At 37.6% G+C, this 16,437-nt stretch overlaps 1 protein-coding gene across 1 annotated transcript in view; it reads right to left on the bottom strand.

Annotated features, from left to right (window-relative positions):
• Nucleotides 1–16,437, bottom strand: part of EGF (epidermal growth factor) — a 55,711-nt gene that overhangs the window by 22,001 nt on the left and 17,273 nt on the right. Inside the window, exons 8-14 of the mRNA XM_019635993.1 lie at nt 15,665–15,769; nt 14,087–14,310; nt 10,413–10,580; nt 9,591–9,740; nt 6,764–6,880; nt 2,719–2,835; nt 1,914–2,039 (exon numbers count right to left, since the gene is read on the bottom strand). Coding sequence (XP_019491538.1) covers nt 1,914–2,039; nt 2,719–2,835; nt 6,764–6,880; nt 9,591–9,740; nt 10,413–10,580; nt 14,087–14,310; nt 15,665–15,769 — 1,007 coding nt within the window. The remainder of the gene's footprint in view (nt 1–1,913; nt 2,040–2,718; nt 2,836–6,763; nt 6,881–9,590; nt 9,741–10,412; nt 10,581–14,086; nt 14,311–15,664; nt 15,770–16,437) is intronic.

Raw genomic sequence — 16,437 nt, 5'->3', positions numbered from 1 at the left:
CACCTTGATCTGGGACATCTAGCCTCCAGAACTGTGAGAAAACTAATGTCTGTTGTTTAGGCCACCAGTCTATACAACAGACTAAGCTACCATCTTACCAGCCTCAATTTCTGTTTTCCCTCACACACAACCTAACACTTACTTGTAGTGCTCAATTAGATTATTTTCTTCCCTTTCATATTTCCACCTAATATAAATTTACCCATGCCCCAAGGTCCATCCAAAATGATACTTCTTCCTCCATTTAGTGTTTCCCACTACCTCAAACAAATATTTCTTCCAGTTCTGAACTTCCACTGTAGTTTTTACTCCTCTTAGGATGCATACTGTTCTTTACCACTCATCACAGCTGTGTGTCTTTTAGATCATATTCTCCTTACAAGCAAGGACTGCCTTCACTACCTGGGTATTCCTTATAGTTCATAGTACTGTGCCTTTGCACTAATAGAGACCAATTAAATATTTGTCATGTTGAATTGCTATCCTGAATGGCTCAAACTGAGTTGTTGGTTTTTTTTTAACTGACTTCCTATTTTAATCTCTATGAACTATCACCTTGAGAATGAGAGAGAGCTTTTGCAAGAAACAAAAACAAAGATATACTCTTGGCCAAGAAACACAACTACTCTTAACAATAAAAATAACAGCAACACTTTAATATATGTGGCGAGGGAGGGAAGGAGAGAGAGGACAGGAGCAAGCTCAGTGCTTCCATGGGGCAGGCTGGGTCATGATATCCCATGGTATGTTGGCTACTGGGAGGAGGTGGGTTAGTAACAGGGTGAAAATCCAGAGTCTAATGAGTTTAAACATCCAAGAAAGTATGCCTTTCTTTCTGTTCAAAGTAAATTAAATATAGAGCCCGTTTGTCTAAATTATCTATGAGCCTGCTTAATTAGAGCAGTGACATTTTCCTGACTGACAGCCAAATATGTGCTTAAAAAGAGCATTTACAGATGTCTGTGGACTCCACAAAACTAATCTGATAAAGGTCTGATTTAAACCAACCAGATCTAGAAAATTGGTAGTTATGACTGATATTTCATCTTTAACCTCGACGTGTAGGAGAAAGCAGCCCAATTTTAGTTTCTTATCAGGGCATCTGCCTCTCACCGTGAAAAGAATTTTATGTTTTCAGAAGGAAAAGAAAATACTGACAGAGACATTTTAAAGCCCTGTAAAACTTCAGATAACCACTTCGCTGGGCTACAATAGCTTCAGGCAGGTCTTCACTTGTGAGGCGATGCTATGCTACTGACACCTGGAATGGGACAAGACATCCCCTAAGTGAACTCCCACCCAACAAGCCACACCCAGACCTTGGCAGAGGATGGTGATTATGAAAGAGGTCTTAATCATTCTTTCTCTGTATCTAACTTGTCAGTAGCTTGAGTCTTTCATCTATTGAACTTATCAAGAGCCACCTGAGGAGACCTTTCACAGAGCCACACCTCCTTTCCTTTACACACACACACACACACACACACACACACACACACACACACACAGTAAAACCTACATCAGCTCTGCAAATGGCTCCGGCTCAATTGCCAAATTCAGTGACAAGAAAAATGTGGTTCAATTTCCCCCATGATGGCTCAAGGTATGGAATATTGATGAACAATTGGTGTCACTCAACCACAGAAAAGAATTAGAAAGGCAGAGGGGTAAGAAACTTCTGCAGGGTCTTGACGCTGACTAGTGCAAGAATAACACAAGGGCACAAACTTGACTATGTACCAAGAACTGAAAGATATCAGTTTAAACAAGTCACACAACTCCTCTTTTAGTTTTAACATGTACATCACTCCATGTTAATATACATGTCTTTTCTTGGCCCACCACACCCAGAGCATTTCGTGATTCTCCGAGGCCTGCCCTCCACCCACCCACTTTCACACACGTGCTCTTACCAAGACAGTGAGTCCCGTCTCCTCGGTAGCCTTCAGAGCACTGGCAGACATAGCTGCCTTCAGTATTGATGCACTTGGAGGAGGGATGTAGGCAAACTGTGATACCCATCTCACATTCATCTATATCTGTGGGCAAATGATGAACTAGTGAAATATATAAGCAATTCTGGTATAAACGAGGGAAAAATAAGTATAATCGTATATATGATCATTCAGCCACTTACAGAGACTGCAAATGCAATGCAAACCCTGCGTCTTGGACATAAAGTTCATCAAATTTTTACAGATTTCTCACATGTTGGATTAGCTAAGTATATGTAAATAAATCACTTTTTGCCAGGGTTTCAGACCATAAGAATTGAGATTTTTATAGTAATCACTAACTTAAAATCTTGAGGCTATCAATATAAAATAGAAAGTTATCCGTCACAACCTATTTATCAAACTAAAACTTACGACCTAAGGTTTTTTGGGGAAAAAAAATTGTTTTTATTGGAATTGTTGAATTTACAAATTTGACTTAAACTCAAATTCACACTTCTGAAATTAATTATAAATTCTTCTCCTTAATGTCAACTGCTTATATCACGTAATTTTAATATAAACTCAAGGTAATGAATGTAACAACATATTCTATGTTTCATGTTTATTATACATTCCATCCATAATCTTTTTAGCTAATACCAAATAATTTATTCAATCCTGCTGATTACATACGTTCTGGAGATTTTGAACCCATATGGTCTGAGAGAATGTTTCTGGTTCACTATTTTCCACAATTATGTGTGTTGGCCTTTGCTCTTACCAGAACATACTTTTCCATCCCCAGCAAATCCTCTCAAACACTGACACATGGCAACTTCTCCCTCTGAAACACATCGAGAGTGGATACCACATCTCACAGGACCACAGTCGTCGTCATCTGCAAACAGTGAGAACCCCATCAGATTATTTCCAGACCTCAGGGGCGTTAATGTTCTGGGTATTACGGAGCATTCCAGCACTTCCTTTCGCAAGTTTTGGGACAGGTTAACTTCCAAACAGAAACACTATTGACTTGTAAGCTATATCTGTATTAAAGGATCCACAAGCCATATGTTTCCATTTACATGTACTCAACAAATCTTTAGTTTTAAAGAACTGTTTGGAGTTCAAACAGCCCTGTGTGAACTTATTTACAATTGTTAAAGGCACTTAATATTTGAATTATAAAATTGCTAAGAGCAAATGGACTCAAATTTCAAAAGGTTTATTTCTTATTTGAGAATTTCCAAGCATTATGACATACAAAAGGAGTCAATATATTTTTATCCCTCACAGGCACACAGGATAATATATAGCAAGTAGCTCTATGTACCAACATGGAAAAGAGATTCAATCATAAAGATTTATTGTCAATTAACTAAAATTATGTTTCAAATAATAGAATCTGTAATGTCACAATACATGTTTATTATCAAGATTTATGCAGTGACTTGCAAACCTCAAGGCACTGTTACAAAATCATGAGCCATACAAACTAAATGCTGTAAATGGATCATTTCATTTCATACTCCACTGAAATGCAAATGCCCCAGGGGACAGAGTTGTATGCTCAGCCATAAACATGAGCAAGGTTTTTTTTTCTTTCTTTTTTCTCCTTATGTATATAATCATTCTCCATTCTCCAAATGCCTCCTCTCTTTTAGAGTTGGGGGGATCTGACATACCACAGTAGGATATAAACTGTCATCTGTCTATTCACTAGTAAGTTTGCTCATATGAGTATAGAAAAAGTCAAAGAGGCCCTTCAAACTTTCCCATAAATTAAAGAAAGGTAAATGATCTAAATAGGACTCAGTGCCACGTGAATGCAGACATTGGGGAGCTGCGTTTAATTTGCTTAGTGATTTGAGTGGGATTTCTGTTATGGAAATGCATGCCTTTCAGGTTTGCTTGGTCATCTGTCACTCATGACTCTTAGAGATGGATAAGTTCAGACTAATCGATCACCCGTTTGATTCGGCATTTATTGGAGGGCTGGCTCCCAAATCACAAGGCTGTTCAGAGTGTGCGGTGGACAGTATCTAATTACTCAAGACATTTTATTTTATTTTATTATTTTATTTTTCTTAGCTGAGCCATCCTGCCACCTGCTGGCAGTTCAGCGGCAGATCAGTTCGGGCCAGGAATCGAACCACTAGTTGCTCAGAGCTTGCACTCTTGAGCGAGCGCTTAACCAACGGAGCCACTTGGCCGGCCCTAAGACATGTTAAATCACTTGCAGAATTATCTTAAATTAGAATATGTTTTAGGATTTATTTGGTCACTTGCAAAACCCAAGGCAGCTTTGCCTCATGAAAAGCATGGATATGCAGTTGTTGGAGGGATGGGTGACAGCTAATCTTCTTTCTGCCACAAACTAGCTCTGGAAAGAAGGGATGCTGGGCTTCACACTCCTCTTCTCTAAAATATAGGTGACAATTTCTGTCCAGCCTACATCACATGATTGTTGAAGAAAAGAGGGATTTAAAAAAAAAATTCTTTCAGAATTATAAAATATTATACATATCAAAATAAGGATGATAGAGAAGAATGCTGTGACATCCTGAATCAGAATTAGCCTTATCACACCAGAAAAAATTCTGGGACCTTTTAGTAAAATTAATTTCATTCAAAAGTACCTACTACATGCCAGATCCTAATGAGGGCCAAAAATACAGTGGTGGAGAATACAGACAAGGGCTCTGTTTTCTTGCATAATTAATTATTGACGTACAGGTGTGATAAGCACTATCATGAAACAATACCTAGTTCTAAGAGAATTGGAGTAGCTCTCACCTTACCTGGTCAGGAGACTAGGAAAGGCTTTCTGAGCAAGAGCATATGAAGCTGAGATCTGAAGAATTTGCAGGACTTGGAGGGGTTAGAAAGAGCACTGGGCCAAGAACACAACACCTGCATGTTACAGGTAAGTGCAGGGTAACTGAAGCAGGCCATAGAAAGTGGAGGACAGAAGGGCACAAATTTAGGTTGGTGAAGTGTGTAAGGGCTAGTTCATCCAGGGCCCAACAGGCCACATTAGGAATGTTTTATTTTATTCATGAATTTGACAATGAAACTTTTTATGATTGAATCTCTTTGTCATATTGTACACAGACCCACTTGCTACATATCTGTCTGTGTGTCTTTAGGGAATAAGAATATATTGACCTAAAATCCAAGACAGTTTTCGAACTCTTTTTAGTATAGACATTTTGTTGAAATGAAATCTAACCACAAAATATAAATAAGACCCCTTAGCCTAACACAGGTAAAACTGCTGCTTTATAGGCAAAGACAAAATAGAATACAATCCAGGTATGAAAAGATGAGGTAATTTTCACCACGACAATCAATTTTGTTTATTCTGCACAAAGCAGGGTATAGGCTCCAGGTACGAAGCCAAACACAGCCTATTATATATGTATTCCAAATCTTTGGCCATTTCATCACTCCCCCATCCCATCCATGTGCCTAATTTACTACCTGTCATTCATGTTGGTCTTTGAATCTCCCAAACATTAGTCTTTCAAACTATGCTTTATGAACATCTAGGGATCCCTAGTGACTTTGACAGGTTCTCTATATACTAATATTTATTTATATTGTTTTATTCCATAATATTGCTTGTCCCCACATCAGACAGTGACCTTGGAGACTGGGGTTTTATTTAGCTCATCACAGTAGCCCCAGCCCTTAGCACAGAGTGGGGCAAATAAATAGTCATTAAATGAATAATATTCCTAATGTGACAACGTTTTCCAGTACTTCTTTTCTTGACATGAATTAATTATTTGGTCATAATTTTCAAAAATCTTTGGCCAAGTCACTAACAATATACCTTAATTTCAGTTTTCGAATCTGTAAAGTGATGTGTTGTGATAGGATCAACCTGGTAAATTCTAGAGCTTCATACAAATTATCATTACTAAAAATATCCGCCTCTTTTTATCTTATCTAAAATCACACTGATAAGTTCTTATAAGGAGGGGCAAGAGGTCCCAGGACTCGTATATTGTCAAAGTAGTCTGTAGACCACAAAAGTTGGATGAGCGCTTTGTTACGTGTATGTAATGTACTACTGTGGAATTTTCAAACTTCCTTTTAGTTACAGGCACTTGGTTAAAAATCTTACTCAGAAATACAAATAAATACACTGTTTCAAAGTATAGCTGCACTAATGGAAGGGCAGAGACCTAGAGGGAAGAAGGGGTAGAGTTTGTAGAAGACCTAGGGTTGAGCTAAACCCAGTTTGAAAACCACTGGCCTCATGAGTGAATATAGAACATAAAAGGATTAGGTTCCCTAAAGTTGTTACATACTGAACAAATAACTTAGCATTTGGGTGATAAACGTGCCATATATTGAAGGAAAAAATGCCTAATATTTGCTGTTTTTGGACTTTCTGGAACAGCTGAAGCAAACAACCTATATTTGCCTATCAATTACTGTCTTCTGTCACACTAATGGAAGTACAGCTGGATGGGCCAAATGCCAAAAATACTAGGTGTGTGTGTGTGTGTGGGGGGGTACACTGCAGTCTGTTCTGTCCTATTTTTCACCTTTGTTTCCAAGTTAGATTTCTTCCAAGAAGGCTCAGTCCAAAGAGTCTCAGTGAGTCAAGTTCATGTCCAGTCTAATATGGAGCCATCTCCCTCAGCACACAGTTCAGAAGAGAAGAAGGAACCAAAGTTGGAGTCCAAAGTTTGGCTTCAATAGCTTTGTGTAGATTTAGCCAACATTAAGTTAGAGAGAGAATTCAGAATCTCTAAGTGGTAGGGTGGAGCTTGTTGGAGACAAAGCTGTGCTGGCGAACTCATTATTCATACCTGACACCATGATTTCGGCCACTAGCATATGTCGGGATTCTGTGCTGTTATCTTCTAATGCTGGACTGCTGGATAGGATGTCCGATGGCGTTCCTTGACTTAGGTCTGTTTCACTACCTATGGAAGGTCAACAGATATAGTTAATTTATCTTTTATGGTTCAAGAAAAGTTTGATTTAATTTATATTTGTAGCTCTTGGTTGGTTATGAGTTCAGATTCATTCTGACAGTAAGAGGATTCAGGGAAATGATCAGGGTAACTGAGAAAACCTTACTTGCTATCCATACCCTCCCAGCTTCACTCTGTGTAACTTGATGGTTGAGGATGGGGGGGCCAGTGGGAAAGGAAGACAGGATTTTTTTAGGTACTGGCAAAAAACAGTATGAATAAAATACCAAAATCCTTGTGAATATAATCAGCTCATAATCACAGCCTGCCATTACAAGAAAAAAATTACTGAGACCTCTCCAACCTGCCTTTCATACACACTCCTTCTTTAGGCTACTTTCAACACTTATTTTAGCCTGATTTTACTCTCATTTAGAAATGTGGAGGGGCATAAACAAGCTATGATTTAACATAGGCCTGGGACCTATGCAACTCCCCAGACATAGGAGAAATGGCTCCTCTAAAACACCAAGTGTGTTCTTGAAGTGCGGTCCATGGATCTCTGGGGTCCCATTTTATGGAGTCCATACGATCACAACTATTTTCACAAAAGGCAAATGTGTCTACATTGATATTGATGGGCAAACGCAATGATGGGCGCAGTGCCTTAGCATGAATCAAGGTCATGGCACCAAACTCTACTAGTGGTCATGTTCTATACACACACACACACACACACACACATACACACACACACACTCCACTTTCACTTAATAAGATCCATGATTAAGAGTAAGAATTATTAATTTTCTAAAATCTCAACCAAGGAATATTTGGCTCTTTAATAATAGTATAATGAAATGGGAAGAACACATAAAACGCTGATATCAATTATGATGGTTGACTGAAGGAAAAGAACTTGTATGCTCTTTGAGTTGTGAACTGCAGCTAGTCTCTTTTTTCACATGATTTTTACTTAAAAGAATGAATGATAAACTATGTTATTAACACTTAGGAAATTGGCAAGCATTTTTTAGAAAAATGAATGAAATGGGCCTGTCACTTGAAGGAAAACAATTCACAATGCTTGTTGCCAATGATAAAATTTGAACTTTCGAGTGAAAACCAGAATTCTGGAAAATTTTTTCCACTACCACGAACCTAACAAAATTCCAATAGTCAAAGACTTTTCTGATGAGTTTGATGATAATAATTAATGTGATTTTTTTTGTGTGTATTAATGTGACATTTGAAAGATCTGTATGACTCAGTCAATCAATATTTTCAAATGACCAAAACATGATGCTACAAAATCATGCAAGGTAAAAGATCCACTCAAAGTACAAAATAGATCCTGAATTTTAATGTATCAGAGGACAAACAGTGTATTAATATGGCTTCAGATTCCACATTGCAACTAAGCTCTAAGAAACTACCAATTGTCTAGTTCTGATACAGTATTTAAAGAAGAGATACAAAAACAAGCATCTGAAAAGGCTATTAAATAATCCTCCTTTTTCCAACTCTATGTCTGTGTGAGACCAGTTTTCTTCATAGGTTTCAACCAAAACAACACGGCAACAGATATGTTTAACATACAAGCAGATATGAGAATCCAGCTACCCTCTATTAAACCAGGCATTAAAAATATAAAGGTAAACCAACACAATTCTTCTTACTATGTATTTTTTGTTTTGGAAAATATAATTATTTCATTTATTTCCATAAAAATATATTATGTTCATATATAATGGAGCATTATTAATTTTAATAGGAATAATTTTAAAAGTTTTTAGTTTTAATTTCTAATATCATAAATATTGATAGCTATAGCCTACATGAACAAAAACTCTTTGGGGTTCTCAATCATTTTTAAAAATGTAAAGGGGACCTGAAACCAGAAAGCTTGAGAACTGTTGTCCTAAAGCAACAATTAGTAGAAAGTTCTGAAAATCCAAAATACCCAATCCCAGTCCCTGGATAGATTAATCCATTTATTTGTTGTCAATCTGTCATCTAACTTACACAACACTTATGAGATGCATATGAATTTTTTAAAAATATTCTTAATAAAATTTAAATTGTCTTTGGTACAAAGATATCAAGAGATGAATCCAAATATACCGTAATTGTTTAGATACACATTCAAGGGAAGCAAGTCAGGACTACTGACTTTATATAACACTTGATCCACTCATCCTCAAAGCCATAGTTAGTTTTCAAAAACATGATAACAGGCTTCTCCAGTTGAATTCCCCACATTTATTTGATAGTCTCACATTATTTATTAGAAAGGACTTTGCCTTCCATATTAAAACCAGTCATGTAGTAGGGGGTTTGTATATGACTACCTCTAACACTAAGGCCATAAGACATGTGAACAAAATGTCTCTGAACACTGTCTGAGGTGGTAAAACGCTGGCATTTATTTCTAAGGTTGGGCTAACTCCACTGCAGATACGGGGCTGGCGGATTGGACTTTGAAAACTCTTTTGTGCACTAACTTTACAACTAGAGGAGGTCAATTGAATTTAGTCTTTAATAAGGAACTCAAACTGATCAGAGGAAGAAAAAAAAAACACTTGGCATCCCTAAAAACAGGGGAGCTTTTATTTATACAAAATATTAAAAATCAGCAAAAGTATAGGGTTCAATGCAGAATAGAACTATATTCCTGAGCCACGGTGGGATCATTTAGCCACATAATTTATCATATTACCTGTCGATATCTGATGGCCATTTAGAGCCAGACACATTTTCCCATCTGGGGCTTTCACAAAACCTTCACGACACGAACACTGAGCAGTTCCAAACTTCTGTTTGCAAATATGTTCACAGCCTCCATTTTGATATAAGCAGGGATCTGCTCCTAGGAGGGGGAAGAGGTGCAGTCACAGATGGGCTTGGAGGTCAAAAGGGCGCCACTGGTGCAAATCAGTGTACATCTTTGGGGGAGAGAAACTCTGTGTATCTAAATGGAGCCTATGTCAAGAGCTCTTTCAGATGAGTCCCTATAAGGAGCCACTAAGGTAAGCTCAGAATGTCATTACCTCATGAGCATGTATTGAGTAGAGCCAGTACTTTAGGCAGATGACATTCTTACTTCCTAACTCATGATCCAGTCAAACTGACAATGGGCAATTCAGGAAAAAGAGTTACTGCAGGACACTAGATGCCTTTTTCTTTGCTTACTCCCTGGGGGTGGAGAAAGGCCCCAGTGTAGATAGAAGCTTCCAGGGTCTAAATTTCTCTTCCCCCACCCACACCCTTAGTGCTTTTAACCCAAAAGTCTTTTAAATGGAGCAGATAAGTAGAAGGTGTTCAGAAGAGAGAGAGAAAAAAATGAGATTGGAGGAATAAAGCCCAAATTCACTATCAGAGTGTCTTAGTTTCAATGAAATCCAAATCTCAGGAAATCTTAACATCTACCCCATCAGTGAGAACTGCAAAATCCCCCCTCCTCTCTCCTCCCCTGCCATCAAACAATTAAAATAGTTGCAGATTCCAGCCAAAGAAAGACTGTGTAACATGTCCAGTGTACCTGGTTTTGCCAATGGATGAACTACAACCAGTGATGAGGGCTTCAGCATGCTGCCTCGGAGACATACCCTATTTTGGCCAGTCCTCTTGTTCACCCTTATTACCGATGGCACAGTCCAGTCAGAGAACCACACGTCATCCCCAAACACGGCCACAGCAAATGGTCGACCTGGAAGCAGTTCCAATCCATTACACACAGCTTGTCTTTGCCATGATTATTTTTTAAAAGACAAGGCTTGAAACATACACACACACTCTCAATACTAAATCAATTCTTTACTATAACTGCTAATAAGCAAGGTATGAGCCATGACCTATATCTGCATCAAGGAGAACCTACACGATGGGATAACCTCATCTTAGAAAGGAAGCCTCGGGCTGGCCGAGTGGCTCAGTTGGTTAAGAGCTCGCTCAAGAGTGCAAGCTCTGAGCAACTAGCGGTTCGAGTCCAGGCCCAAACTGAGCTGCTGCTGAGCTGCCAACGGAAGGCAGGATGGCTCAGCCAAAAAAAAAAAAAAGAAAGAAAGAAAAAGAAAGGGAGCCTGGAGGTATGAAACCCTAGGGAAGCCCAGGATTTGGAAAACGAGAATGCAAGATGATGGACATGACAGCACCAAGCAGAAGGAGGCCAGGCGGGAATGCTTCTGTGTTCAGTGATTCTGTCACTATTTATAGACTAAACTTGAGTAAGTTATCTTACCCCTCTTTGCCTTCAGTTCCTTGTCTTTTGAATGGCAGTGATAAGTAGTACACCAAATTCACAGGATGTTGTAAGGACCTTTAAACATTTAAGGTAACCGAATAATAGGCTCCTCAAATTCCCATGTCCATCAACACATTTCCCTGCATCGGATAGCCACCTTCTTTCCTATCTCACCTCTTATCTAATATTAATCCATTGGCCTGTGCTCCTGGTGTTGTCTTTCCTGCCTTCTCTAGGTCCTTGTTCGATGAATTACCCCTTTCGTTTACATCTTCATTTTCTTCATTCTACTAACTTCTTTCCCTTAACCGATGATTAAATAAATATCCTCAGGTCTCACCCATCTTAATTTCCTCATCCCCTTGACCCCACTAGCTTCTTTTTGTCTCTCTTACATTTTTAGCCAAGTTTTTTGAAAGCCCTTTATTATCTGCAGCCTCCATTTTCGTGGCTACAGAAAAAAAGCGCCCCTAGGTGGGCCCTTCTGACTCCACCTCAACTAAACCCACCTCTTCAGGCCGCTGAATCGGCTCTGATAAGATATTCCAGTATTTAGCAAGCCGGGAAATGTAACAGACCATCTCAAGTGGTTAGAAGCTAAAGTTAAAGAGGCCCAAGCTTTAATCATTTCCAGTCACATTTTCCAGGCCAGTCTTTTTGCAAATGAGCAATGGATTTGGTGGATTTGGTGGATTAGAATAAATGTCTCCCTCTCCTGGCAGCAAACTCAAATGACTTGTCCTGGTGACAGTGAGTCTCCACCCATCATAACTGACCAAGGCCGTTAAGACTTATTTTAGTCTCTAGCCCTTTGTCCCAAGTTAAATCCATAAACGCAGCAAGGAAATTTTTTAATAAAGCTGTCAGTTTCTTTTTTATTTTAGTAAAAAACACAATATTGACCATCTTGTGTACAGTTCAGTAGTGTTAAGTACATTCACGCTGTTGTGCACCCAAATTCCAGAGCTTTTTATCTTGTAAAACTAAAACTCGTTATCTATTAAACAACTTCTCATGTCCCCCTCCCCTAAATCCCTGACAAACCCCATTCTACCTTTTGTTTCTGTGAATTTGACTATTCTAGATTCCTCGAATAAGTGGAATCATACAATATTTATCTTCGGTGACTGGATTATTTCACTTAGTATAATGTCCTCTGGATTCATCCATGTGATAGCCAGCATGTGTCCAAACTAGCTATAGTTTCTCAACAAATCCCCCACACCAGACACAATCGTTCTTATTTTTTGGTCATAGAAGAGCCACACTTGCATTTAAAATTAAGAATAAATTCCTTCAATTTTTACATTAAAAATCCTGAACTGGCATCTAAGGAGCCACCACTTACATGCCTGTAGATGGCACTGCAGTGATGGAAATTGTTATTTAGACATTTTAATTTCCAATTATTTGATGATGGCCTTTAATAGGAAGTTGTATTAGTCACAGATTAGAATAGCAGTACAAACTGTTAAAAAAATAGATCTGCTATGATTTTGGGTTTAGAATATTGCTTGTTTACATTCTGGTGAGAAATTTTCAAGTCCCTTTATACCCTCATATATCAAAGCTACAATTTTACATTTATTTGGGAGACATATTTTTTTAGTAATGTGTATCTCCCCACCTAGACCTCGTGACTTCACAGAAATCATATTTACCTAACTCTGCTGTTTCTCCACTTCCTATAATGATTCAATAAATATCTGTTAAGTGCATGGATGAATAAAATTTATGATTGTACACAGCTTATCATTTCTTATGAAGTATCTCTTTAATTTTTAAAGAAACTAGGCAGTATGTAACCAGATTATTAGTTTGTTAGCTTCTTCCTAAAAGAAAGAAACCATGTATGTTTCATCTTCCCAATCAGTTTGCAAATCGCTGAAGCCCCTTCAACATCTCCTGCCCTCATTTCTATATCCAATCTGTTACAATATCCTCTGAATTTTTTTATTCAAAATTATTTTTTTAATACTCTAATCCTCCAGTCCACTGTTAAATGACAGTGTTCTAGTTCTGGCTTTCATTAGCTGGACAACCTTTTCAGTTTCCTAACTGATTTCTTTCTCTCCAAATTCCAGTCCAACCCTTATACTGTTACCTAAATTGTTACCCTGAAATACCCATCTTATATGTATTTCCTGCTCAAGAACATGCAATGGCTCGCCAGTATGTTCAGAATCAAGTTGATCAACGTATCTTGGCACTACTAACATACAAAGACCAATTTTTGCAGCCTTATTTCCAATGACAAAGTTTTATCACCATCTATTTACCACATGGCCCAGTTCAAATGCTGTCTTTGCAGATTCCCTGAGTCATGAATCTCATTGCCATTTGTACTTCTACTTTAACAGTTAGCCTAGACTACCGTGTTTTAAAGATATTTAAGAAAATGCATAATACCCTAATGTAAAATTTGAAAATATAATAGTGGGAAAAAGCTATGTTAATCTTTGAACATGTTATCAATAGATATTCATTAATGCTTAAAGGTGATAGTATCACTGTTGTGAAAATGACATTTTCTAAAACATAAGAAATGATAACAGCTGAACCAAGTTCTTGGTCTTAAAGAAGTTTTAAAATTTTAATATTTTTATCCTAATTTTGGGAGATCTTGGCAAAGAGAAATGATTATGCATCACTATTTTTTACCCAATATACCAATGTTAATGTAATCCTCATAGATCATAAATCCTTGGGGAAGTCTGTCAGTCTGTTTGTCTTTATTCCTTTCTCACCACATGGTTAAGGGTGTGTGTGTGTGTGTGTGTGTGTGCACGTGTGTGTGTGTGTGTGTGTGTGTGTGTGAGAGAGAGAGAGAGAGAGAGACAGAGACAGAGGCAGAGACAGAGAGACAGAGAGAGACGGGGGGGCTCAGGTGCATGCGCATGCAAACACATTTTGTATTTAACACTCATCAATTCTCAGTCAAAATAAAGAAATCACTCATCCCAAAGCCTCACCTACATCGTTCTGGGCAAGTCTTTGGCGTTTCGAACCGTCCAGATTGGCCATTTCAATCACAGACTGCTTGGCATCGCACCAATACAATTTATCAGTTAAGAAATCAATCGTTATTCCGCTGGGCCAGACCAGCTCAGAGCTAGCGATAACCAGTCGGCCAATGCCTTGAAGGGAAGAACTTTCAATTCGTGGATTAATCCCCATATCAGTCCAGAATAATCTCCTTCAATCAAGAAAGCATACAACAAATAAAATTTGCACAAAATAATTCTTCCATTCTCTCATCATTGGAAACATCAATGCAAATCACTTTAGGATAAACTATAGTAATACATTAAGGAATATAGAAGGAGAAAGTATTGTGCTGTATTGTTGCATAAATAATTTTTCAAAAGCAAAAACCTTTCTAGGTAAAGCATCTTGGACAGGAAATGCTGAATTAAGGCTCAGATCACTAGATAAAAAAGGAATAATTGTGGAGCGCACACAATGTGATATATAGATGATGTATTAGAATTGTACACTTGAAACCTATGTAATTTTACTAACCATTGTCACCCCAATAAATTTAATTTAAAAAAGGAATTATTAATTTAAAGAATTGCAGTATATTACTAATTGAAAGTGTATTCAAATGCATATTCTATGAAAGGCAATGAAATCTTGCTAGCTTGTCCCTCTGCTATGCATATGTAAAACTCACCACATACGTAAAATTACAGCATAATGGGAAGATCATATTTATTACCCAGTTTTATACAATGTGCTTGGGTAACTTGGTTCATTTTAAGTTCTTTAAATCACATTTCGTAAATGTTCTGAGAAACATTTTTTGAGATCCATATGGCTCAATATCTTTTCTCCGGCCTGCTTAGAGATGGTTATATTCTCATTGTTTTAATCATGTGGCTGGGTTCAAATCAATGATCAATTATTACCAGTATATTATTTCCCATAGACCATCATAAATAAAATAGGGTTGGTTTTTATCCTTGTTATTTTAAAAACTAGGGAGGAATCAGTGATTCTCCTTAATTTTCTGAATCTAAACCAACATTTATCACTAATTTATAATTAACAACATAGAATCTTCTAATATTTCATGAATACTATCTCCTCTTGTTTAAATCTAGGAATGACCTATAATTTGAACTCATCTTATGATTTTTCTAAATAGAATCCATAAGTCATACAATCCAAATATCATCCTCTGCTCAGAAAAGCAATAATATAGATTTTTAAAGAAAGAAAGAAAATAGTTTAATGGGCTTATGTTTAATTGATTAGTGAATTACAGCCCATTTATTTTCAGAAAGACATTGAATTTGCTTAAAACGAAAGGATATCTAAACAATAATTTTTTAATACAAGAATATAAAATCAAAAGACATTTAAAAATGAGGAAAACATACTTTGCTACATCATTTCTGAAGATATGAACAAATCTAGTGGATTTTCTTGGTTTCTGATTCCATTGACCAACTGAGGTCTTAAGGCAAATTTTAGACATTAGCATTTCAAACATGAACTATCACATGGCCTCTGCAGAAAGGCACCTAAATTTCATAAATACCTACTTGGCCATTGGATGAACAGCAATTCCTCGTGGCTGAGAGATGTCCTCCTTAATGATTATTTCACGATGTTTTCCACTTAAATCACTGCCTTCAATGACAGATTTCCTAAAATGTATGTAATATAAAGGAGCTGTTAAATCAAGTTTACTTTTTAAACAAAAATACTTCTTTTCCCTGTTTCTAACTGATTGCAAATATAGGCACTCTACTTTCATTGCATGTGTGTATGCACGTGCGCATACACACACACACACACACACACACTCACACACACAATCAGGACCAGGTGGCCATGAATTCTATTTTTTTTAAACATAGTCTTTTCATTAGCCTTCCAAAATTTATCTCAGGCAATTAAAATACACAGTGAAAGGATACGGTAAGAGGGAATTGTGTCAGTGGTCTGGCAGGGATGAAACTGGTGGGGTAAATACAACCATCCCTTTCTCTTCACAGCCTCCTGTCTCCTGCTGGAAGCTAATAGGGTGTCAGCCTCGTGGTCCCAGAAACGAGAGGAGGGAGAGTAGACCTCAAAGGGCCACAGAGACAACCAGCATGAGGACAGTAGGGGAGATTAATGTTGACTTTAATTTCCTTCCACCTGATTGTAAGACAAGTGAGAGTACTGAACTTTTGCTAAACTTTACATTAAAACACAATAACCCTTGTGGAGAAAAGGGAACCCTGGTGCACTGTTGGTGGGACTGCAGATTGGTGCAGCCATTATGGAAATCAGTACGGAAGTATCTCAAAAAACTGGAAATGGAACTACC

Source organism: Hipposideros armiger, unplaced genomic scaffold (genome assembly GCF_001890085.2).
Source record: "Hipposideros armiger isolate ML-2016 unplaced genomic scaffold, ASM189008v1 scaffold_26, whole genome shotgun sequence".
Classification (NCBI taxonomy): Eukaryota; Metazoa; Chordata; class Mammalia; order Chiroptera; family Hipposideridae; genus Hipposideros; species Hipposideros armiger.
This window is presented reverse-complemented; position numbering and strand designations above follow the sequence as displayed.